The sequence below is a fragment of the Erigeron canadensis genome, chromosome 4, assembly GCF_010389155.1.
Source record: "Erigeron canadensis isolate Cc75 chromosome 4, C_canadensis_v1, whole genome shotgun sequence".
NCBI lineage: Eukaryota > Viridiplantae > Streptophyta > Magnoliopsida > Asterales > Asteraceae > Erigeron > Erigeron canadensis.
In genome coordinates, this window is record NC_057764.1 from 23,987,375 (window position 1) to 24,006,828 (window position 19,454).

The 19,454-nt window shown below is 33.1% G+C and overlaps 2 protein-coding genes across 2 annotated transcripts; both read right to left on the reverse strand.

Moving 5' to 3' along the window:
- Positions 1-8,325: 8,325 nt before the first annotated feature.
- Positions 8,326-9,341, reverse strand: LOC122598208 (ethylene-responsive transcription factor 13-like). Its single transcript, XM_043770809.1, has one exon. The coding sequence runs from the start codon at positions 9,249-9,251 to the stop codon at positions 8,490-8,492; it is 762 nt and encodes a 253-aa protein (XP_043626744.1). The 5' UTR covers positions 9,252-9,341; the 3' UTR covers positions 8,326-8,489.
- Positions 9,342-15,147: 5,806 nt separating this feature from the next.
- Positions 15,148-18,486, reverse strand: LOC122596238. The gene is made up of 2 exons (XM_043768785.1): positions 17,912-18,486; positions 15,148-15,682 (listed from the first exon to the last, which is right to left on the reverse strand). The coding sequence occupies exons 1-2, from the start codon at positions 18,457-18,459 to the stop codon at positions 15,193-15,195; spliced, it is 1,038 nt and encodes a 345-aa protein (XP_043624720.1). The 5' UTR covers positions 18,460-18,486; the 3' UTR covers positions 15,148-15,192.
- Between the last annotated feature and the right edge of the window lie 968 nt (positions 18,487-19,454).

Sequence of the window (19,454 nt, forward strand, 5' to 3'; positions counted from 1 at the left end):
ATTGTGATTTTGTAGGAGAATATGTATATGTATGTAGTTGTGTTGAAAGAAAAAAATGAAGAAAATAAGAAGAGAAGAAGATAGATAGATAGAAATGTATTTGACATGTGTATGTATATATATAAGGTGGATTTATAAAAAGTGGATTTATAAGGTGGATTTATGTAGATCCTACAATCATTTTAACTTGTCTCTTTTCTCTGTTAATGCCTATAAGAGTGCATTCTTGAGTTTTATTTTGAAAAGATAAGAAAAGAAAGGGTAAGAAACTTTTAGTTTTTGTATTCTTGAGTTATTGTTTTAAAAGAAAGGGAAGGGAAAGAAAGGGAAAAATAGGATGTTTTGATCCCAAAACTTTCTTCCCACTTTTGGCAAGATTTGGAAGGAAAAGTGGTGAAATTATTATTATGCCCCTCAAATTTCTTGAAGTCAAGAACTGGAGAGCACCAGAGACACCGATTGAAGTCAGACAATTTCTTGGACTGGCTGGCTACTATAGAAAGTTTATCGAGAATTTCTCTAAGATTGCGTTGTCGCTTACGCAATTAACTCAGAAGGATAGGCCGTATGTCTGGGGTGAAAAACAAGAGGCAGCGTTTCAAATCTTGAAAGATAAGCTATGTAATGCGCCGATTTTGAGTCTGCCTGAAGGATCTGATGACTTTGTAGTGTATTGCGATGCATCGGGTCAAGGATTAGGTTGTGTGCTCATGCAAAAAGGCAAATTTATTGCTTACACCTCACGACAATTGAAGGTCCATGAGAAGAATTACACAACCCATGATTTGGAATTAGGAGCAGTGTTTTTTGCATTAAAGTGTTGGAGACATTATTTGTATGGAACCAAGTGTGTAATCTACACGGATCACAAGAGTTTACAACATATTTTCAATCAACAAGATTTGAATATGAGACAACAAAGATGGCTTGAGTTACTCAGCGATTATGACTGTGACATTCGTTATCACCCGGGGAAAGCCAATGTAGTGGCGGATGCCTTAAGTCGTAAGGAAAGGGTTAAGCCTAGACGAGTAGGTGTTATGAGTATTACAGTGCAAAGAAGTGTTAGAGATCAGATCATAGAAGCACAATTGGTGGTTGTTGGCGATTAAGATCTTCTTAAGAAGGAACTACGAGGAATGGAACAACATTTGGATAGAAGAGACGATGATGGCTTGTATTTCGTGGACAGACTATGGGTTCCTTCAACTGGTGATTTACGAACATTGATATTGGACGAAGCTCATAATACAAGGTATTCGGTACATCCGGGCACCGACAAGATGTATTATGATTTGCGTGAGTTATATTGGTGGCCTGGCTTGAAGAAAGATGTTGCTGAGTTTGTAAGCCGATGCTTGACATGTCTACAGGTGAAAGCGGAACATCAAAAGCCTGCGGGATTACTCAGACAACCAGAAAATCCTGAATGGAAGTGGGAGAACATAACTATGGATTTCATTACCAAACTACCTAGGACGAAGGAGGGTCATGATATGATATGGGTGATCGTCGATAGATTGACCAAGTCTGCTCATTTCTTAGCCATTCGTGAAAAAGATCCCACATAGAAATTGGTGAGGAAGTATGTAAGGGAAGTCGTATCGAAACATGGCGTACCAGTTTCGATTATTTCAGACAGAGATACTCGCTTTAATTCTCAGTTTTGGCGAGGGTTGCAGAAGGCTTTTGGGACTAGGATAGACATGAGTACGGCGTACCATCCACAAACTGATGGTCAGAGTGAACGTACTATTCAGACTTTAGAAGACATGTTGAGAGCCTGTGTCTTAGATTTTGGTGGTAACTGGGATGATCATCTACATTTGATAGAATTCTCTTACAACAATAGTTATCACGCGAGTGTTAATATGGCTCCTTTCAAGGCATTGTATGGACGGAAGTGTAGATCACCTGTCGCGTGGTCTGACTTTGGCGATAACCAATTGGTTGGGCCTGAGCTTATTGAAGAGACTGCCGAAAAAATAATTCAGATTATAGAGCGACTTAGGTTAGCACGTGAACGACAAAAGAAGTATGCGGACGTCAGACGTAGACCTTTGGAATTCAATGTTGGGGATCGTGTACTTCTTAAGGTTTCCTCTTGGAAAAGAGTGGTTAGATTTTTCAAGAGTGGAAAGCTTGGACCTAGATTTATTGGACCTTTTGAGATACTAGAAAGAGTTGGCGAGGTAGCTTATCGATTGAGACTTTCAGAAGAGCTTAAGGGAGTTCACGACGTATTTATTGTGTCGCACCTTTGAAAATGTCTAGCTGAAGAAGGTCGTCATGTGCCTATGGACGAAATCCGAATTGACGATAAGTTGAATTTTGTTAAAGAGCCTTTAGAGATTGTGGACCGCAAGGTGCGGAAACTAAAGAAAACCAAGGATACACTTGTCAAGGTTCGATGGAATTCAAAGCGAGGGCCTGAGTATACTTGGGAACGGGAAGATCATTTCAAGACAAAATACCCCCAATTATTTAATGGGACTAGTTCGAGTTGAATTTCGGGACGAAATTCTTTTAACGGGGTAATGCTGTGACAACCGTCATCTAAGCGCACTTCCCGAAACACTTTCCGGTCATTTTAGTTCGTTTAGTTTATGTACGTAATTAGTCTTATAAGACTTTATTACAGAATAAATGAATTTCTATTTGATTTGGGCTTTATGAGCGTTTAGACGTTAGAAAAATTGTACGTGGACTCGAGAACAGGAGGAATACTAGTTGTCTTGTGGAAATGCCAAATTAAGTGAAATACTTAAAATTTAAGCAATTAAAGATGTAATAATTAAATATACACATGTTTATATCCGTTAGAAAGCTATTGATGAGTTACATTTAAATATGTCGACAAAAATGATTTAACAGGTCTCGAGTTCTGGAAATTTTCAGATCAAACGTTTTAAAGGAAAGTCAAAGGAAAGTAACTAGGGTTATGGGGGGTATATAAGGAAAAATAAACCCTAGCCCTCATCCCATTTCCCCTCTCCTTCTCTCATACTTCTCCTCCCTCCCTCTTTCTCTCAAAACCGTCCCCCTCTCTCTCCCTTTCTCAGCCGCCGCAAACCACCACAAGACCACCACGAACCACCATCCAATCTTCATCTCCTTCTTTATTTTCTTTGTTTTTGGGTAAGTTTTGTTTAGATATTTGAATCTAAACGGTTATTCTTCTTAATAACCATGGATTTTCTTTTATTTATACATATAGATTCGGCTATGTATATATATATATCTATATAGATCCGAGAAATTCATCTTTGGGTATATATATATAAATCGGTTTTTCTTCTTCTTTCTCTTCTCAAAACCGAAAAGTATAAATTTATATATATAGATATATATGTTTTCGGGTTGGGTGTTATATGTATGGTTTGGTCCGAAAGTTTTATATATATATATATATATATATACATATATAAATCAGATTTGAATATTTTATATATATTTAGATCCGAAATCTTTACAAATATATGTATAAAAGTCGGTTTTGGGTATGTATATGTGTATATATGGATCGAAATCTTTGTAGATCCGAAAAGGTATAACCGGGATCCTCAAGATCCGAAAACTTTTCAAATCCGGGAAGTTAGATCCGAAAATCTTTGAATCTGAAAAATATATATATCCGAAATCTTCGTTCTTGTTTAGATTTGATGTAATCTTTGTATTTCCGGTTTTAATATAAATATATAAGTCGAATATAGTTAAAACCGTGACTATATATGTATGATTTTTGGGTTGTTCTTGGTTAGATCATCGAGAAACCGAATTGTATTAGTGATTTTGGTCTTGGAAATCGGTTATGGTTCATAGATCTATCCGGAATCTTGATTTATGGCTCGGTCAAAGTCAGTCAAACAGCCGGTCAACGCCGGTCTAACTTGGTCAAAGGGCAGATTACCATTTTTGTTTAAATTGATCATTTTGATAAAGTCAAAATTTGGGTCGTATAAAATTGTGGTATTTTAGTCAAAAATTAAAGTTTTAAATAAATAAAAATTATATTTCAATTAATTGATCTATAATAAAAAGTAAATCTCAAAATTTTATAATTAAATTCCAATCTTCATAATTACGAAATTAGTATGGATATATATATATATATATATATATATATATATATAAATTCTTGTAATTTTATGATTAAACTCCAATCTTCATTTAGTTTTGAAGGTCATACTTTCGTTAAATTCCTGTAATTGATCAAGTGCAAAGCTTTTGGGAAGTTTATGTAGTTGCACTTTGGACGAAAATGGTGTCAAAATGGGTAAATGACCCATTGTTGGTGTTCATCATGAGATTTTAAATAAGTTGATGTTGTAATTATGTTTAAAATGTGTCTATATAGTTGTTGGTAATCTCTGAAATGTGTTTTAAGAAATTCGTTTTGAAATTTGAAGGTTGTAAGTTTGATCAAGTGTTGAAATGAGTTTAGGGTTGCCGATCTGGTGCCTACTGCAGCGCAGTGGGGGTAATTTTGCCCACTGCGGCGCAGTGGAATCCCTTGGCTCATAAATGCCTTTTCTCCCACTGCGGCGCAGGGAGTGTGTCCAAACCCACTGCGGCGCAGTGGGGTTTTTCTCGCGCAGGTCCGAAACTTTCCATTGCGACGCAGTGGGGAGTGCTCAACCCCACTGCGGGGGTATAAAATTTTTTTTTTCTAGTTTTTCGGTTTATCGAGTCTAGTCCTTTCACCACAACAAAGTACAAGAAGTTTCTTTGATCATATTAATAAAAAGATTGTTGCAACAACAAGCCTTGACATGATATTGATAGACGAACAAGTTAAACGTTTCCGTCAATGTTACAGTAGTACATTCCACAACTTTGATTTTCATTACATTATTTATATTTGAATTTACCGTTTTGTTATTTCATAATTTTGGTTACATTCTTGAATTAATTGGGTTGTTCTTTCACAGTTTTTCTTGGATTACATATATTTAACTTTATCATCAATATGTGATAAACAATCCGTATATTTGACACGGGTCTAAATCTTAGAAATGAATAATATAAGTTACTTATGATAAATTTCACAGAAAATAACAAGCGCGGCCTACATATGAATTTAGTGAAGTTTATATGATAGATGAGTAAGTTTATAAAAGTAATGATTTATAAAATAATAATAAAAAAAACAAACAAACTAATATGACATATAGCTAGGACAGCTAACGATATAAACCTTATAGTTCATAATGTTAGACTTAATTATGCTCTAATGAAAAAAACGTGCAAAATAAAAGAAAAAAAATGTGTCTTTGTGTCGTTGTCTATTGCATGCCACACTTGCTCATTATATACGTCATTTAACCTACAAGTAATTAAGTGAATGCTTTTCACATGTCATCTGACTCATCTCTCGTGACAGCTTAAGTTAATTCTACATGAAAATATGATCAAAATCATCAAATGCATCATGATGAGTTTTGTTGGGGCCGGGTAAGCATGGAGATATAGTTTATGAGCTAATATTTTAAATTAAGCCTAATAATAACTCAAAATTGTATGAGTCATCCCACTACTAAATATATATGATGAAACATGTACACTCTGAATGAATATATATGAACCAAAGAGATGGAAATCTAATTGCCTAGAATTTAATTAGTATAAAACACTTTAATCAAACAAATGGGCTGAGCCCATATAGTATACCAGAGAATAAATGGGCCGCGAACAAATAAATTTTGTATTTCTGTTAATACATTGTGTTCCCTTATCTTCTCGCACGGTCGCACGATACAGAAAAGATGGATGTTGGACTATAACTTACTCGGCATAGTCCACAAGGGGAAGGAAAAAATGAAAGAATAAGGTGTTGGAGTGAAATTGAGTTGGAGTGAAATTTTATCATTTAATATCAAGGTAGCTCCGAACTAAACATGTAGTTGGAGTGAAATTGAGTTAGTTTGGGTCGGTTTATGTCTAAAATCAAAATCCGAACAGATTCGTTTGGTTTTTGGAAAATCAAAACCATTGGAGTCGGTTTTGGTTCGGTTCGGTTTTTCGGTTTGGTTTTGGTTTCGGTTTTTCCAAAGAAAAATATTCTTTTAATTGTTTTCATGTATTATGTAATAAATTTAATTTTTAATTGTTAAGAAACAAATATATGATATAGAAACTAAAATATATGAATGTTTTTTATTAACTAATTGTATATTTTAAGTGTTAAAATTGGTATGATTTTTGATAAAATGAATTGATTTTATTTTTCACTTTTATCAAAAACATAAAATTTATATAGATATGTATCCTAAAAAGGCAAAAAATTTAATTATATTAACATATTTATTAATTATAACTAATAAATATAAATGTAATATGATATAAATATTAAATAAATTAAAGTATACTTGTTCGGTTCATTTTTTGATATTTTTGCATAAGAAATCCAAACCCGAACCGATCCGTTCGATTTTTAGGAAGCAAAAACCAAACCAATTAGTTTTGTTCGGTTCGGTTTTTCTCGGAATTTTTAGGTTTTTCGTTTTACGGTTCGGTTTTTGCTCAACCTAATAGTTAGGATGCCTCCTAGAAAAATAAATTAGATATTTTTTGGATTGATTGCCTTGAATTCATATATAAATTTTGAATATGTACCATCTATACTATCAAAATTTTATACCTATTTTTTTCCATTTTAAGTCATTAAAACTTTAACATATGTCCTATTTTTTATACTCGCACTAGCTCCGCCTATGTCACAAACCGGCCACTTTGTGACTAAATGACCCAATATATGTTCAATTATTGGCTCTCCAGCTTATATAAATTCCAGTCATAGTCTAAGTTAATTTCTTTAAAAATCTTAGTCATCAAGTGATGTTTAGCCTCCATTCCAATTCTTCAACTTGCAGCACTTAAACGATCGACGAGCGCCTGCAATTTTAAATATGATTATTAAAGGAAAAATAATTTAACAAACTGCACCTTCCCCCGCAATTGTTGTAGAATACTAGAATTCAAGTCAAGAAGACGTCAAAATGGAGATAAATTAAAGTGGCCATGGCCAACTGGCCATTATTGGACTCCTAAAGTATCGACATTGTGTTTGAATTAGCTAGGTTTATAATAAGACTTTTTAACTTATTGTACGTAGTTACATATATCAAGGTTTTTTTTTTCCTGTATTTTATTACTTTTATTTTTATTTCAAACAAATCATACTCAATTAAAGCTAAAAAACCTCATTTATGAAATGATATATGTTGGGTTGACCATTTTTAGATTTTAATTAACTTGATGATTTTTAAGTAATAAGTTTCTTGAAGTACTTTCTTCACTAAAACTAAAAATAATTCAATTTCGTCTATTTTTTTACAATTAAAAAAGTACAAAGAAACTTATTAATTTATTTACCCTGAAAATGTATAAAAATTCTTTAGGTTTACATCTATTTTTTCACACTTTAAAAACCACAAACTTATTAATTCATTTACACTTGAAAAGTTATAACAAACTCACTTATAATTGTATAAAGAAAATGTTTATAAATATCAAACTAAAAGTATGAGTCCTTGAGTATTAATTCAGTGGTTGAAAAAACATCTTCTAATTAAGAAGTCTTGTGTTTAACTTTAGAGTGGATATCGAAGTTCCTCTCGATGATAAATTCTTTCAAAAATTTTATTGTAGTTTGAATAATGACAATTTTGTTGTAGTGTTTTATCAGGTTAATTTGACAAGGAGGAAAGAAAAAACTTAGAAGTAGAAGAAAATCAAATATTTATAGTTTAGTCGGAATTGACAAAGCAAGGTCTTCACTTTGACCAACTTTAAACCCGAGTTTCCAAAACTTTTGTTGTCATACTATTCTAAAACCCGCATTTGCTAACCCGATGTCTATCAACATGAAGCAATTAAATCTGTTTTTGTACCATTTTTAGCTGCCTTATTCTATATAGATATTGCGTGCGTTATACACTCCGTATATAACAAAAGAATTTATAAACTCGATCTATTAATTGCAAGTGAGCTATTGATTGATTAATTTAAAAGTCCAATTGTCCAAATCAAGAACGCAAAAACTATATGTAGCTAGTATTAAGGGAAGGAGCCAATGTCTATATATCTACTAGCTAGGTCAGTTGACACCACTAATTAAACTCGATCTTTTTCTAATTACGTATAATGATAACACTTTGATTATGAATTAATCCGCTGAATTATTTTCTTGGCTCTCGATCGATCTTCCTAGCTTCATGATACATATATGGAGTACTGTATACAGTGTTGTGTTGCTATTATTAATTTACAAAAACGACTATTCGTATTGATATCCACTTATTGAAATATAAACCCAAAATACAATATCCAAAGTTTCCACGTACGGATCATTGACAAAGTATTCCATAGATATCATATTGGAAAGAAAAAAAAAATAATAAAGCCATGAAGCGATACATAACCAAGTAAATAAAGTAATAAACCACGAAATGTCAATGAAAAATTAGAATTATTAATAATTTTCTCTATCATTTTTTCAAGCATTCAAGGAAAAGAAACTCATCAGGCGTCGTTGCATCGAAGTTCCACAATAGATCAAGATCAGTATCCACCTCTTCTGCTGGACATTCGGCGAATGAAGGCGCCACTACTGATGGTTGCACCATCCTTATTAACGATGATTCATCAGGTTTAGACGTAAACCTTTCGAAATCCCAATTCGTGTTATCACGATTGTTGGTAGTCGATGGTGATTCTTGATGTAGTTGAGGAAGTGATGACGAGGGTATGAAATCTGTTTGAAAACATTCTGACTCTTGATCACTATTTCCATGCACCTCAACTACAGTATCAACAACAACATCATCATTTGTCCCAAAAGTGGGGACATAGCATCTTGTGTCTGACTCGTCCTCCAGCGTTGTTGTGGCACTGCTAGGTGGCTCAGCTGTATTGTTCCTCCTTGGTTCATGGGAGGATACAGCGAGACACCTAGCAGCCACAACAACTGGCGAGTCATGATCTAATCCGATCAGGAGAGGAAAATTCACCTTGGCCCGGGAACCTAGTAGCTTGAAAGCGGCTTTATCATAAGCTAAAGCTGCTTCTTCGGGTGTATCAAATGTTCCCAACCATATTCTTTTGCGTTTTTTCTCTGGATCCCTTACCTCCGCCGCGAACCTACCCCAAGGCCGCCGCCTCACGCCTTTGTACCTCCGCCACTCGGTTTGGCAGTGATCTCCACGCTCTGTGGCTGTTTTTTTCATTTTCTTAGCATAATGAACTTCCATATCTTTTGGTGATGTTTTGAAGTAGTGAAAGAATTGTACAAACTTTATTTATTTAATAATCAGGTTATTTATTTAAGAAAGGGTCATAGACAGAACATGGAAGTAAAAAGAAATAAAATAAAAATAACTTAATTAAGCTATATGTCATGAGGCTTTTAGATTATGCATGCATGGAAAACTATATAAATATAAATTATAGTTTATGATTCAGTTACGTATAACTTTTTGATCCATATAATTTTTGCCCTGTAAATAAGACAAAGAAACATGGTATGTTTTTTACAGTACAAGTAATTTAAACAATAAAGTATATTCATAGATGTTTTTGAAGATTAATAGTCTATTGGATATGGGCACATGGCAAACTATCATCGGTTAATTTGAGTTCGCGTATAAAGTCACAAGTGGGAAAATTAAATTAAATATTTTATATATATCTCCACTTCTTTAAAAAAAAAATCGAACTCTCAACGTATGAATAGTTATACAATAGTTACATACGGAATTATTAAATTATTATTAATAAATACATACTATGGAAATAGTTTGTTTATAAATTACCAAATTTGTCCTTAATAAATTAATTTACACTCTAAACCTTTATTTTAAAAATTAATGTTTTAAGCCCTTATCTTTTAAATTTTTTTTACTATCACAACTATATCAACATATACCACTTGACACCGCCACCACCACCAATAGTACATCAGCTACACAGCTAGACCGCCTTCCCCACCGCCGCCGCTGCATTGCGCGGGTACCATGCTCGTTTTTTTTATGAAAAAATGTTTAAAAACTGGTTAAAACACATTGTGATTTGGAACTTAAAACAATATGTTTTTAATGGCACGTAAAAATAGGTGAAACTATTGTAGACAAACTTAACTACTATGCCAAATTTATAACGTTTTATATAGATAATAACTTTTAAAAATAGGATGAAAGTTGAATAACCGAAGACATAGGGGAAAAAATGAATTCAACAAAAGGGTCATCTTCATATGGGTTCTAAACATGATGTAGCTAGTCAAGAATAAATGGGTTTGTGCTAATGATAAAAGAAACTGCTAAGTGTCGCTTTTTACAGGTTTTGAGCCCTAATATTTTGATGGTGTACAAGGGAAGTTAATATATATGCAGACTTTATCTCTACTTATATAAGGAGATTGCTTGTGTTTTTTTTACCTAAATGGTAGAAAAAGCCCTCTAACCTTTCTATACTCCTCTATAAAGCATATTGCTTTTTTTATTTTTGAAAATTAAACATTTTCTCAGTATTCCCATAATACCCTTACACCCCTACCTTCTTTCTAATCATTACACGCTCTCCTCGACCTTCTATCACCCTCCGCCGCCGCCTTCGATCTCCACCACCGCCTCCCTTTTATATTGTCATCGCCTTCTAGCCGCTGCAACGCGCGGGCACTATGCTCGTTATATGAAATAAGGATCGAACACATCATGCCGGTTTCAAGAATACTACCATTGATCCAAATCATGGTACTTGGTTGTGCTCATGGTAATCTTAGTAATAGATGAAGTACGTGGCCCGTTGGCTACCTTGCATTTTAAATTGGCCACATTTTAAATGGGCCAGATTCATTTGCCTGTTGGGACTTGAGAAGTTAAAATGAGTATATGGTCTACAGGGTTTTAACTCTTTTCTTTTAATTTTTTCTTTTAAAGGGAACCACATACTCGTATAAACCAATATCAAAGATTACAAGACTTGTAAGTTGTATTTTAAGTATCTTTTTAACGAGTAACCGATGGAACATATTATAATATTGGTTAGTACTTATTTGTTTCTTAGCAAACTTTGGTCCCTTTCATCCAATATTTTGATATGATGCACCTGCTACGAAAAAGAATATATTCATAAATATATACTACCGTGTGTTAGTGTGGTCATTAAATAAAACATACATATAAAAAGTGGTTCATGTATTATCAGAGATCATGTCACATATGTTATTTTACTATTTTAGTCACTTACAAATCAATCAACCCTTTATTTTTACCATCATAATGTTTTGAAGTGAACAATATATTGGAGTATAATTGTCTTTTTACATGTCCATGTTGTGGTGGTGACCTTTTTTCATTCTTACAAGTTCCGAAAACTTCTAGATGTATCTAGCTAGCATGATAAAACTACGCAGTAGGAAAATGACATGACCAGTGACATGAAAAATTAAAGGGCTAAAAAGTTGCGTTTGATTTATTTTATTTCATACTTAATTATTTTTATTTAGACTATCTTTGATCAGTTTTTTTATTCTAACTTATATAGACAGATAATAAATTTATGGACTCGTTTCTGAGTTCAGAGTCCACCACTATCTCTGGTCTATATGCTAAAGCAACAATATATACTTTTCGCAGCCCAATAGAACTCTTAACTAAACATAAATAAAAGGAACCATTCTTCTTGGCTCTAAGAGTTTCTCGGTTTGTTGTGGATGTGTAACATTCTTTGACAATTGATGCAACAAGTTGGGGTGAGATTATGTCAAGATATGTGCGATAAATATATATTTTTAATATTTCATTAAAAGTCATCAAAGAATTATGAAAGTCAATAGAAGTGTTATACTGACGTACATTCAAAACATTTTTCTACATCTACACATATATCTATAATTCTTATAAAACAATAGTTATCCAAGCATTCTAAGACATCCTCCTTATTATAAAGCTACCCTTAAATATTGCCACATAGGATTTATCCTAGGTGGCATCCTCATACTTTTTTACAATATATTTATTTATATTTTCATTTATTTATATTTATAAAAAATACTAAATATATATTTTGATTTTTTTTTCCAAAAATACACACATTACTTGTGGTAAATATATTGTTTATTTCTATATAAATATGCTTCCTAATGTCCATCGACACAATTATATAAAATTCTTAGGTTTTCTCTTTAATTTTGTTCTTCACCACTTTCAATATGCAAGTTAACCGATTTGTTATATTTCATGTGTTCTATTGCACGTCTTTTTTTATTTTTTTTTAATTTATTAGTTATGACACAACTTAATTACAGTAAGATTTATCTTTTCTTTGCTTTATTGTTATTGTTACTCAACTACAATACTTTTTTTCTTAGATTTTGGGTGACCATTTTTAATGGCAAATCTCATGATGGTTGTTAATCAAAGGTGTTAGTGAAAAATCTATCATTTTTGTAAATAAAATTTTTGGTTTTAATTAATAATTAACAACATAAATAATATATAGACTGAGTATATATATATTATTAAAGCAGAAAAATAATTTGTTAATAATTGTTAGCGTATATATATAGTTTTAGCCAACACTTAATTGAATTATATTTTTAAACAACTGCGCATCGCGCGGGGTAAAAAACCTAGTATATATTAAAAGTGTCATTGATACTCGAAACATAAATTTGGATGACATGGAAATTGTATTAATTTTGTTCAAAAAATAAAATGTACATCAATTACTTTATTTTAAGAAAAATTCCACTAAAAAAAATAAAAATAAAATGCCACATATAGCTATATAGGGATGAGCAAGAAGTCCCAAATGCCGGTCTCGTCCCGGTCCCAGTAGCGGGAAGTGGTACCGAGTCTCACTCGGGATCGGTACTGGTACTCATTTTTCTGAGTTCACGGGATCGGTACCAATCGGTACTGAGAGATACCGAGAAATCCCGTTTGGTCCCGATTTGTAAATATGTTCCTTTTATATCGATATGTTTATGTATATGAGTATATCTATAACAATGTGTATCTATGGACTATGGTAAGTCAAGTCATTTTTGGTCAATTTCGGGATCAGTACCTTCAGTACCGGGACCGGTCTAGGACGGTACCAGTCCCATAACCATCCCTAGCCACATAATATAGTTTTACCGGTTCATCTGGTAATTAGTCATCAGATTACTTACTTACTTAGAATATTGATGTTGATACTTTGAATAGTACGTTACTAATTACATACCTTGAAACAAATGTGTGTAAGTAGATTACAATTTTATGACTTTAATACTAAGATAAAAAGACCTTTTAAAAGACTTGAATTAAATACTTAAAAAAAATGTCTGAAAATCTGATTAAATACTTAACTATTCATAAGATATATATTGATATATGATTTTGCCATCAAAACTATAATATTCGCTAACGTTTTCTCTTAACAATAAATTTACTTGACCCATTTCGTTTGCTAGGAGCCTAGCATCATGTTATCTCTTCATGGCTCGTGCCATTATAAGAAACTGGTCTATGATAGTATATTAATGATATCAAATTGGTGGAATACGGCGCCTATGGGTCTATCTGATGCTTGGGCCATAAATGCACTGGGCTAACTTTCTATGGACTCAGCTCAAAACTCTACTCGATCTTAACACCTTTGCCGGTTTGCCCTACACTTTGACGTGGTTGTCCGTACTGCCTGTTGGATTATTTGATATCGCTTATAACTTTTTTCAATTAGTCCGATATAAGGGGCAAATGTATAGTACCATTTTAGGATTCTTTGTATTTTTTATCACATTTTTTACCCAATAGATGTTGACATGTACGTGGTATTATAAATTCCTTACCAAAACTTGCTAAAAATATCAATTTGTGACCAGTAAAGAACTAAAGTGTCAAAACTTGTTAAAAGTTGTAAAAAGTGAAAAATAAAATAAAATGAGGTCACATGCTTTTCTTTTATTTTCAACTAGGTGGTTCATAATGCTCCGCGTTGCGGGGCCGTTTTATATTTGAGCGTTTCATTTTTAAAAAATCATACCACAACTTCGATAATGCCCCGCGTTGCGGGGCCATATTATATTTGAGCGTTTCATTTTTAAAAAATCATACCACAACTTTGATATAATAAGTTAATAAAAACTATGTTTACTCAAGAAAAAGACAGAAAGAAATAAAATGTTAAACAAAAAACCCAACTATCAAGGTAAAGCAAAAAATTTTTTTTTTAAAAGCATTAGAAAAAAAGGTCAAAAAGATATATGTAAAACAAATACATTTAAAAAGCAAATAAGTTAAAAAGTATAAATATAAAATACACACACAAATAACACCACAAAGTTATAAAATTGATGTTTAAAAAAAAACAAAATGTTACAAAGTATATAAAAATATAAAATAATATATTACAAAACATCAAAACAATAAAAGATACAAAACAATTTTTCAAAAAAAAAAAAAAAGTGTTTCAAAAGCAAAACAAAGAGCAAAAGCAAGAAACAAAAGAATAAAGGGGGAAAAAGACAATTATTTGAATCTAAAACCAGAAAACAACAAAAAGATTAGGGGGTTGGGCGTTCAGGAACAACAAAGGACGGGCTAGCCCCGACTTCCATAGGTCATTTGTTCGACCTCCTAATGAGAATTGAGGTTACACTTTTGATATCTGGAAAAGAAGCAATCGAACCCATGACCTTGCATGTTTAAAGTGGCGCCCAAACCATTTCTTTTAATCCTTTTATGTTTTATAAATCGAAAATCAAATATATATTCATAAACTCCATGTAAAGACAAAAATTAATGTTCACATTCAATTGTCTTATAATAGAAGGTAATGTTACTCAACGTTTATTTCAATCGGCTAAAGGGAGCCGATGCTTAGCAAAAATGCCCATGCCAAAAAGTGCCAATAGATAGGGTACGTGTAATTGGCACAATGAGCCAAAAAAGTGTCAATACTATGTGTTGATTGATTTTATGGATGTGTTTGTTCCAGTAATTAATTTATGTGTTGATAGATCGTAACTTGTAACCAAGCAGGAAACAAATTACTTTTTGTGTGTAATTAATTTAGCAAACATATCTCATATAATTTATAAGTAAAGTAATAACGCACATATATATATATACATGTTACGTATAGACTTTTACATTCAAAAGAAGCAAATCATATATAATAATTTTTTGTTGAGAAAAAGGTAAATCATTCTGACCAAGTAATATCTAAATCTCCCCAGTTATCTTCGGATACCCCCAAGGCTTTCCACACGGCTTTGGAAGCATCAACAATGTTGTTCGGACAAGGAGGCTGATAGTCATGATCGGAATCGCACCCCATGGTGGAGTCACACTCGTCCACAACCATTGCCTTCACACTCCTCCCGTTTCCATTTATCGTAATATATTTGTGACACCTATCTCCTCCCTCGTACCATCCCGTTGATAATGCCACCACTGGTGTGTCATCAGAGTGGTATTGATTGTCGCACTCCGATGGACCACCTCCATCACCTCCCTTTTGGAAACTATTTATCGTAAGCGTAGCCTTTGTTTCACTTGACACCGGAGGCGAGCATGTGTATGTGGTGTAGAACTTACCTTGGACGCAACAATCCGAATCATTTTCTTGGTTGCATTGTCCTGGTGGTGGTTTTATTCCGCGGATACCACCACTTGGTTTGCACGTCTGAGCACTGATCTGATCAAATGATGTAGTTAGGAGAGCTAAGAAAACAAGGAAACAGAAGCTCTTCATTCTCTCTTTAAACTTGTGAGTCTTTTTACAGTAGTAGTGGTGTTAATTAATTAAGTGATCTAGCTATTTGCAAGTTCAAGTGCATTGATTTCTCTTTTATAGCCGACACTGGCAATATTGCACCAAGCCTAAATTGTAGTCATGATATTACTAATCAGCAAACTTAACGTCCATTTGTTATTTTAATATATAAATTTGGAGTAATTAATAAAATATATTTAGAATGCGTTTTAATTCATGTTCCAACTGACTTCAAATTTGTCCATTAAATCTATAGTTGATCGAGCATAAGTTTGTCTAGTCTTTTAATTAAAGTTTTATTTTGACTATTAATAAAATAAAAATCTTTTGCTGGATACTGTATATTTTCATTGTATACTTCAGACATGTAAATGAAAAATTGATTAATTTAAATGGAAATGTGGCAATATTGATTAATTATGTGAAGGACAATGTTAGCGTTGTGATCGAGAATATAAAAATCTATATCGCTGGAATGATATCGTGGCTTGGCCGGTTACCCTTTCTAATTAAGAAGAAATCGGTGCAAAGCATTGTAATTAGTAGATTATGTGTTGCAGCAACCGCATACTTCTTATGGTAGGAAAGAAACAAGAGGATTTTCTCAAATGATGGTCAAAGTTACAATCAGCTGGGAGACGTCATACTCAGCATTGTTCGTTATAGGTTGGCTAGCTACCATCCGATTCAAAGGCAATGTACACGTAACTAGGAAGATGGAGAAATGGAAGTGGCCTAAAGTCCTTGAGAATGATGGCAGATTGACTTGTGTGACTGTAAATGAATTACATTACTTTACTAGTTAGATCTATTATTTATTATTTAGTCTTAGGTTTACTATGATGTGACGTGTGTCACAAGCTTTGTTTAGAGCTGGCATATCGTGTCCGACATGATACGATAAGACACGAACACGATAGGGTTAAACACGAACACGACACGATAGCTAATCATGTTAGTTTTTTCAAACACGAACACAACACGATTTTTAACATGTTACACGATAAGGGACCTGTTAAGAGACTTGTTAAAAGTTACACGATAAGAGACATGTTAAGGGACCCGATAACGTATCTTATTGTGTTTTAACGTGTCTTATCGTGTCCTTAACGTGTCTTATCGTGTCCTTAACGTATCTTATCGTGTTCTTAACGTGTCGTTAACGTGTCTTTAACGGGTCTTTAACGTGTCTTAACATGTCCGTATATATATTACTTATCTTACCATGTCTTATCGTGTTTTAACAGGTCGGACCTGTTAAGACACGAAACACGTTAAGATCAAACACGAAACACGAAAAAACCAAGTCTTGTCGTGTCGTGCTAACAGGTCCGTGTCGGAAATTGCCGGCTCTAACTTTGTTTACCAGTTTAGCTTTGCTATATATATCTAGTTTGTCATATATATGCTTGAATTACTTGTACTAAGAAGTTTCTTATGTTGGTATAAATCATCGGGATATTCCATTACCCAAAAAATAAATCTTTATCACGTTTTTACACTATTTAATTTGAATGTGAAAAAAAAATCTCTATAATACAATTTCAAAAGTAAAGAAAGTGATTATTTCTTTAGTATATAAGAGGTATATAAATCTTTGCATTCTAAAATGTAACCGCACTTCATGAGCATCATATACCATACAAAAACTTTTATGTTGGTGTTCTTATCCACAAAACTACCGTATATTCATAGAAACACAATTTTTTTCCTTTATACAACATCACAAAATTTTTGTGTATGGTATTGTATAAAAGAAAAAAAAAAGAAAGAAATTTGCTCTCAGTCTATAATTTTGCTTTAAAAGTTCAGCTGATGAACTATATCATTACATACTTGGTACTTTGGTATGTAGTAGTATATAGTCCCCTTAATTTATATGTTTCTATTCTTGGTAGCTAGTAATATTATATTGTTGAGGTTTACATGTAATTAGGTTACTTCAACTTGGTATATATATGTTACTCCATATATGTATCTGAACATAATCCAGGAAACTCTTATACTTTTTCGTTTGACAGTCAAAATAAACACCAAATATAATATCATTTATACAAAGATTCACATATAACACTGTTTGACATTCTTGGTAGAAATACATGACACTGTTTGACATTTTTAACTATAAATAATCTTTCATTCTGACCAAGTAATATCCAAATCTCCCCAGTTATCTTCGGATACCCCTAAGGCTTTCCACACGGCTTTGGAAGCATCAACAATGTTGTTCGGACAAGGAGGCTGATAGTCATGATCGGAATCGCACCCCATGGTGGAGTCACACTCGTCCACAACCATTGCCTTCACACTCCTCCCATTTCCATTTATCGTAATATATTTGTGACACCTATCTCCTCCCTCGTACCATCCAGTTGATAATGCCACGACTGGCGTGTCATCGGAATGGTATTGGTTGTCACACTCTGATGGACCACCACCATCACCTCCCTCTTGGAAACTGTTTATCGTCAATGTAGCCTTTGTTTCACTTGACACCGGAGGCGAGCATGTGTACGTGGTGTAAAACTTACCTTGGACACAACAATCCGAGTCATTCTCCTTGTTGCATTGTCCAGGTGGTGGTTTTTTTCCGCGGATACCACCACTTGGTTTGCAAGTTTGAGCACTAATCAGATCAAATGAGGATGTACTTGCCAGGAGAGCCAAGAAAACAAGGAAACAAAAGCTCTTCATTTTCTCTTCAAATTTGTGAGTATTTTACACTTGTGTTGGATGCTTTAGAGGGTCAAGTGATTTTTCTTTTATAGGCATTATCATCTCAAGAAAAGTCTAAATTGTAGTCATACTACCCCTCTCTTTTTTTCTTTTTTTTTTTTGAAAAGTTTCTCTCTTCTTTGATAGATCATAAAATTGACACATATACAATACGACCATAATAACATTAACATTTCATGGAACTTTCTTTGGGTAAAAATACTGTACGCCTTGACCCTCATTTCACTTTTTCATTAAAAAAAATAAAATAAAATTAAACGGAAGAGATGCCGTTTCAACAGGATCGATATGCCATCAAACTACAAATTGGCATCTCTATATATAGTTGAGCCTAAATTTGTCTTGCGTGATAGTTTAGTTAATTTATTTTGAACTTATTTAGTGATGATTTTATATCTATATTTTTTGCTAATAAATAAATTCTTATTGTTATGTTTATTTATGATTTTTAACCAGCGATTTGTTGGACCTCCAACCCCATTCTCATTGAAAATATCTTGATATGAGAAACTCAAGACTCGAACCCGGGACCTGAAAAAAACTCACCTCCGAGACTTACATAGTATATTTAGAAAATACCTCTGAACAACTCACCTAACTAAGTTAGAAGTCTAATTCCTATGCCATTTTATACTAGACGGGATCCGTGCAATGCAGTAGCGGTATTGGCGGTAGTGACGGGTAGCGGTGATGGAGATAACGGGTCAACGGCGATGACAGTAAGCGATGTCGTTATTAATGTAAAACTAATTGATATAAATGAAGGTAGTATAGTTATTTTAAAGGTTGAGTAATGTACATTGTAAATAATTTCATTAAGAGAGTTATAGATATATTAAGTGGAGATATTCAAATTGATAAATAAAGAAGAAAGATATTTAAGGTATTTTAAATAATAAAAGTTGGGAAAAAAAAAGAAATGGTTTGATTTATTTTGGAAAAAGAATAAACAA

Excerpts from the sequence above, each read along its gene's own strand:
- LOC122596238 (XM_043768785.1), bottom strand. The coding sequence starts at position 18,459 with ATGAAGAGCTTTTGTTTCCTTGTTTTCTTGGCTCTCCTGGCAAGTACA. Across the intron at positions 15,683-17,911 it reads GGAGATTTGGATATTACTTG|TGCTCAGACGTGCAAACCAA; the intron begins GTCAGAATGAAA and ends TGATCAGATCAG.
- LOC122598208 (XM_043770809.1), bottom strand. The coding sequence starts at position 9,251 with ATGGAAGTTCATTATGCTAAGAAAATGAAAAAAACAGCCACAGAGCGT.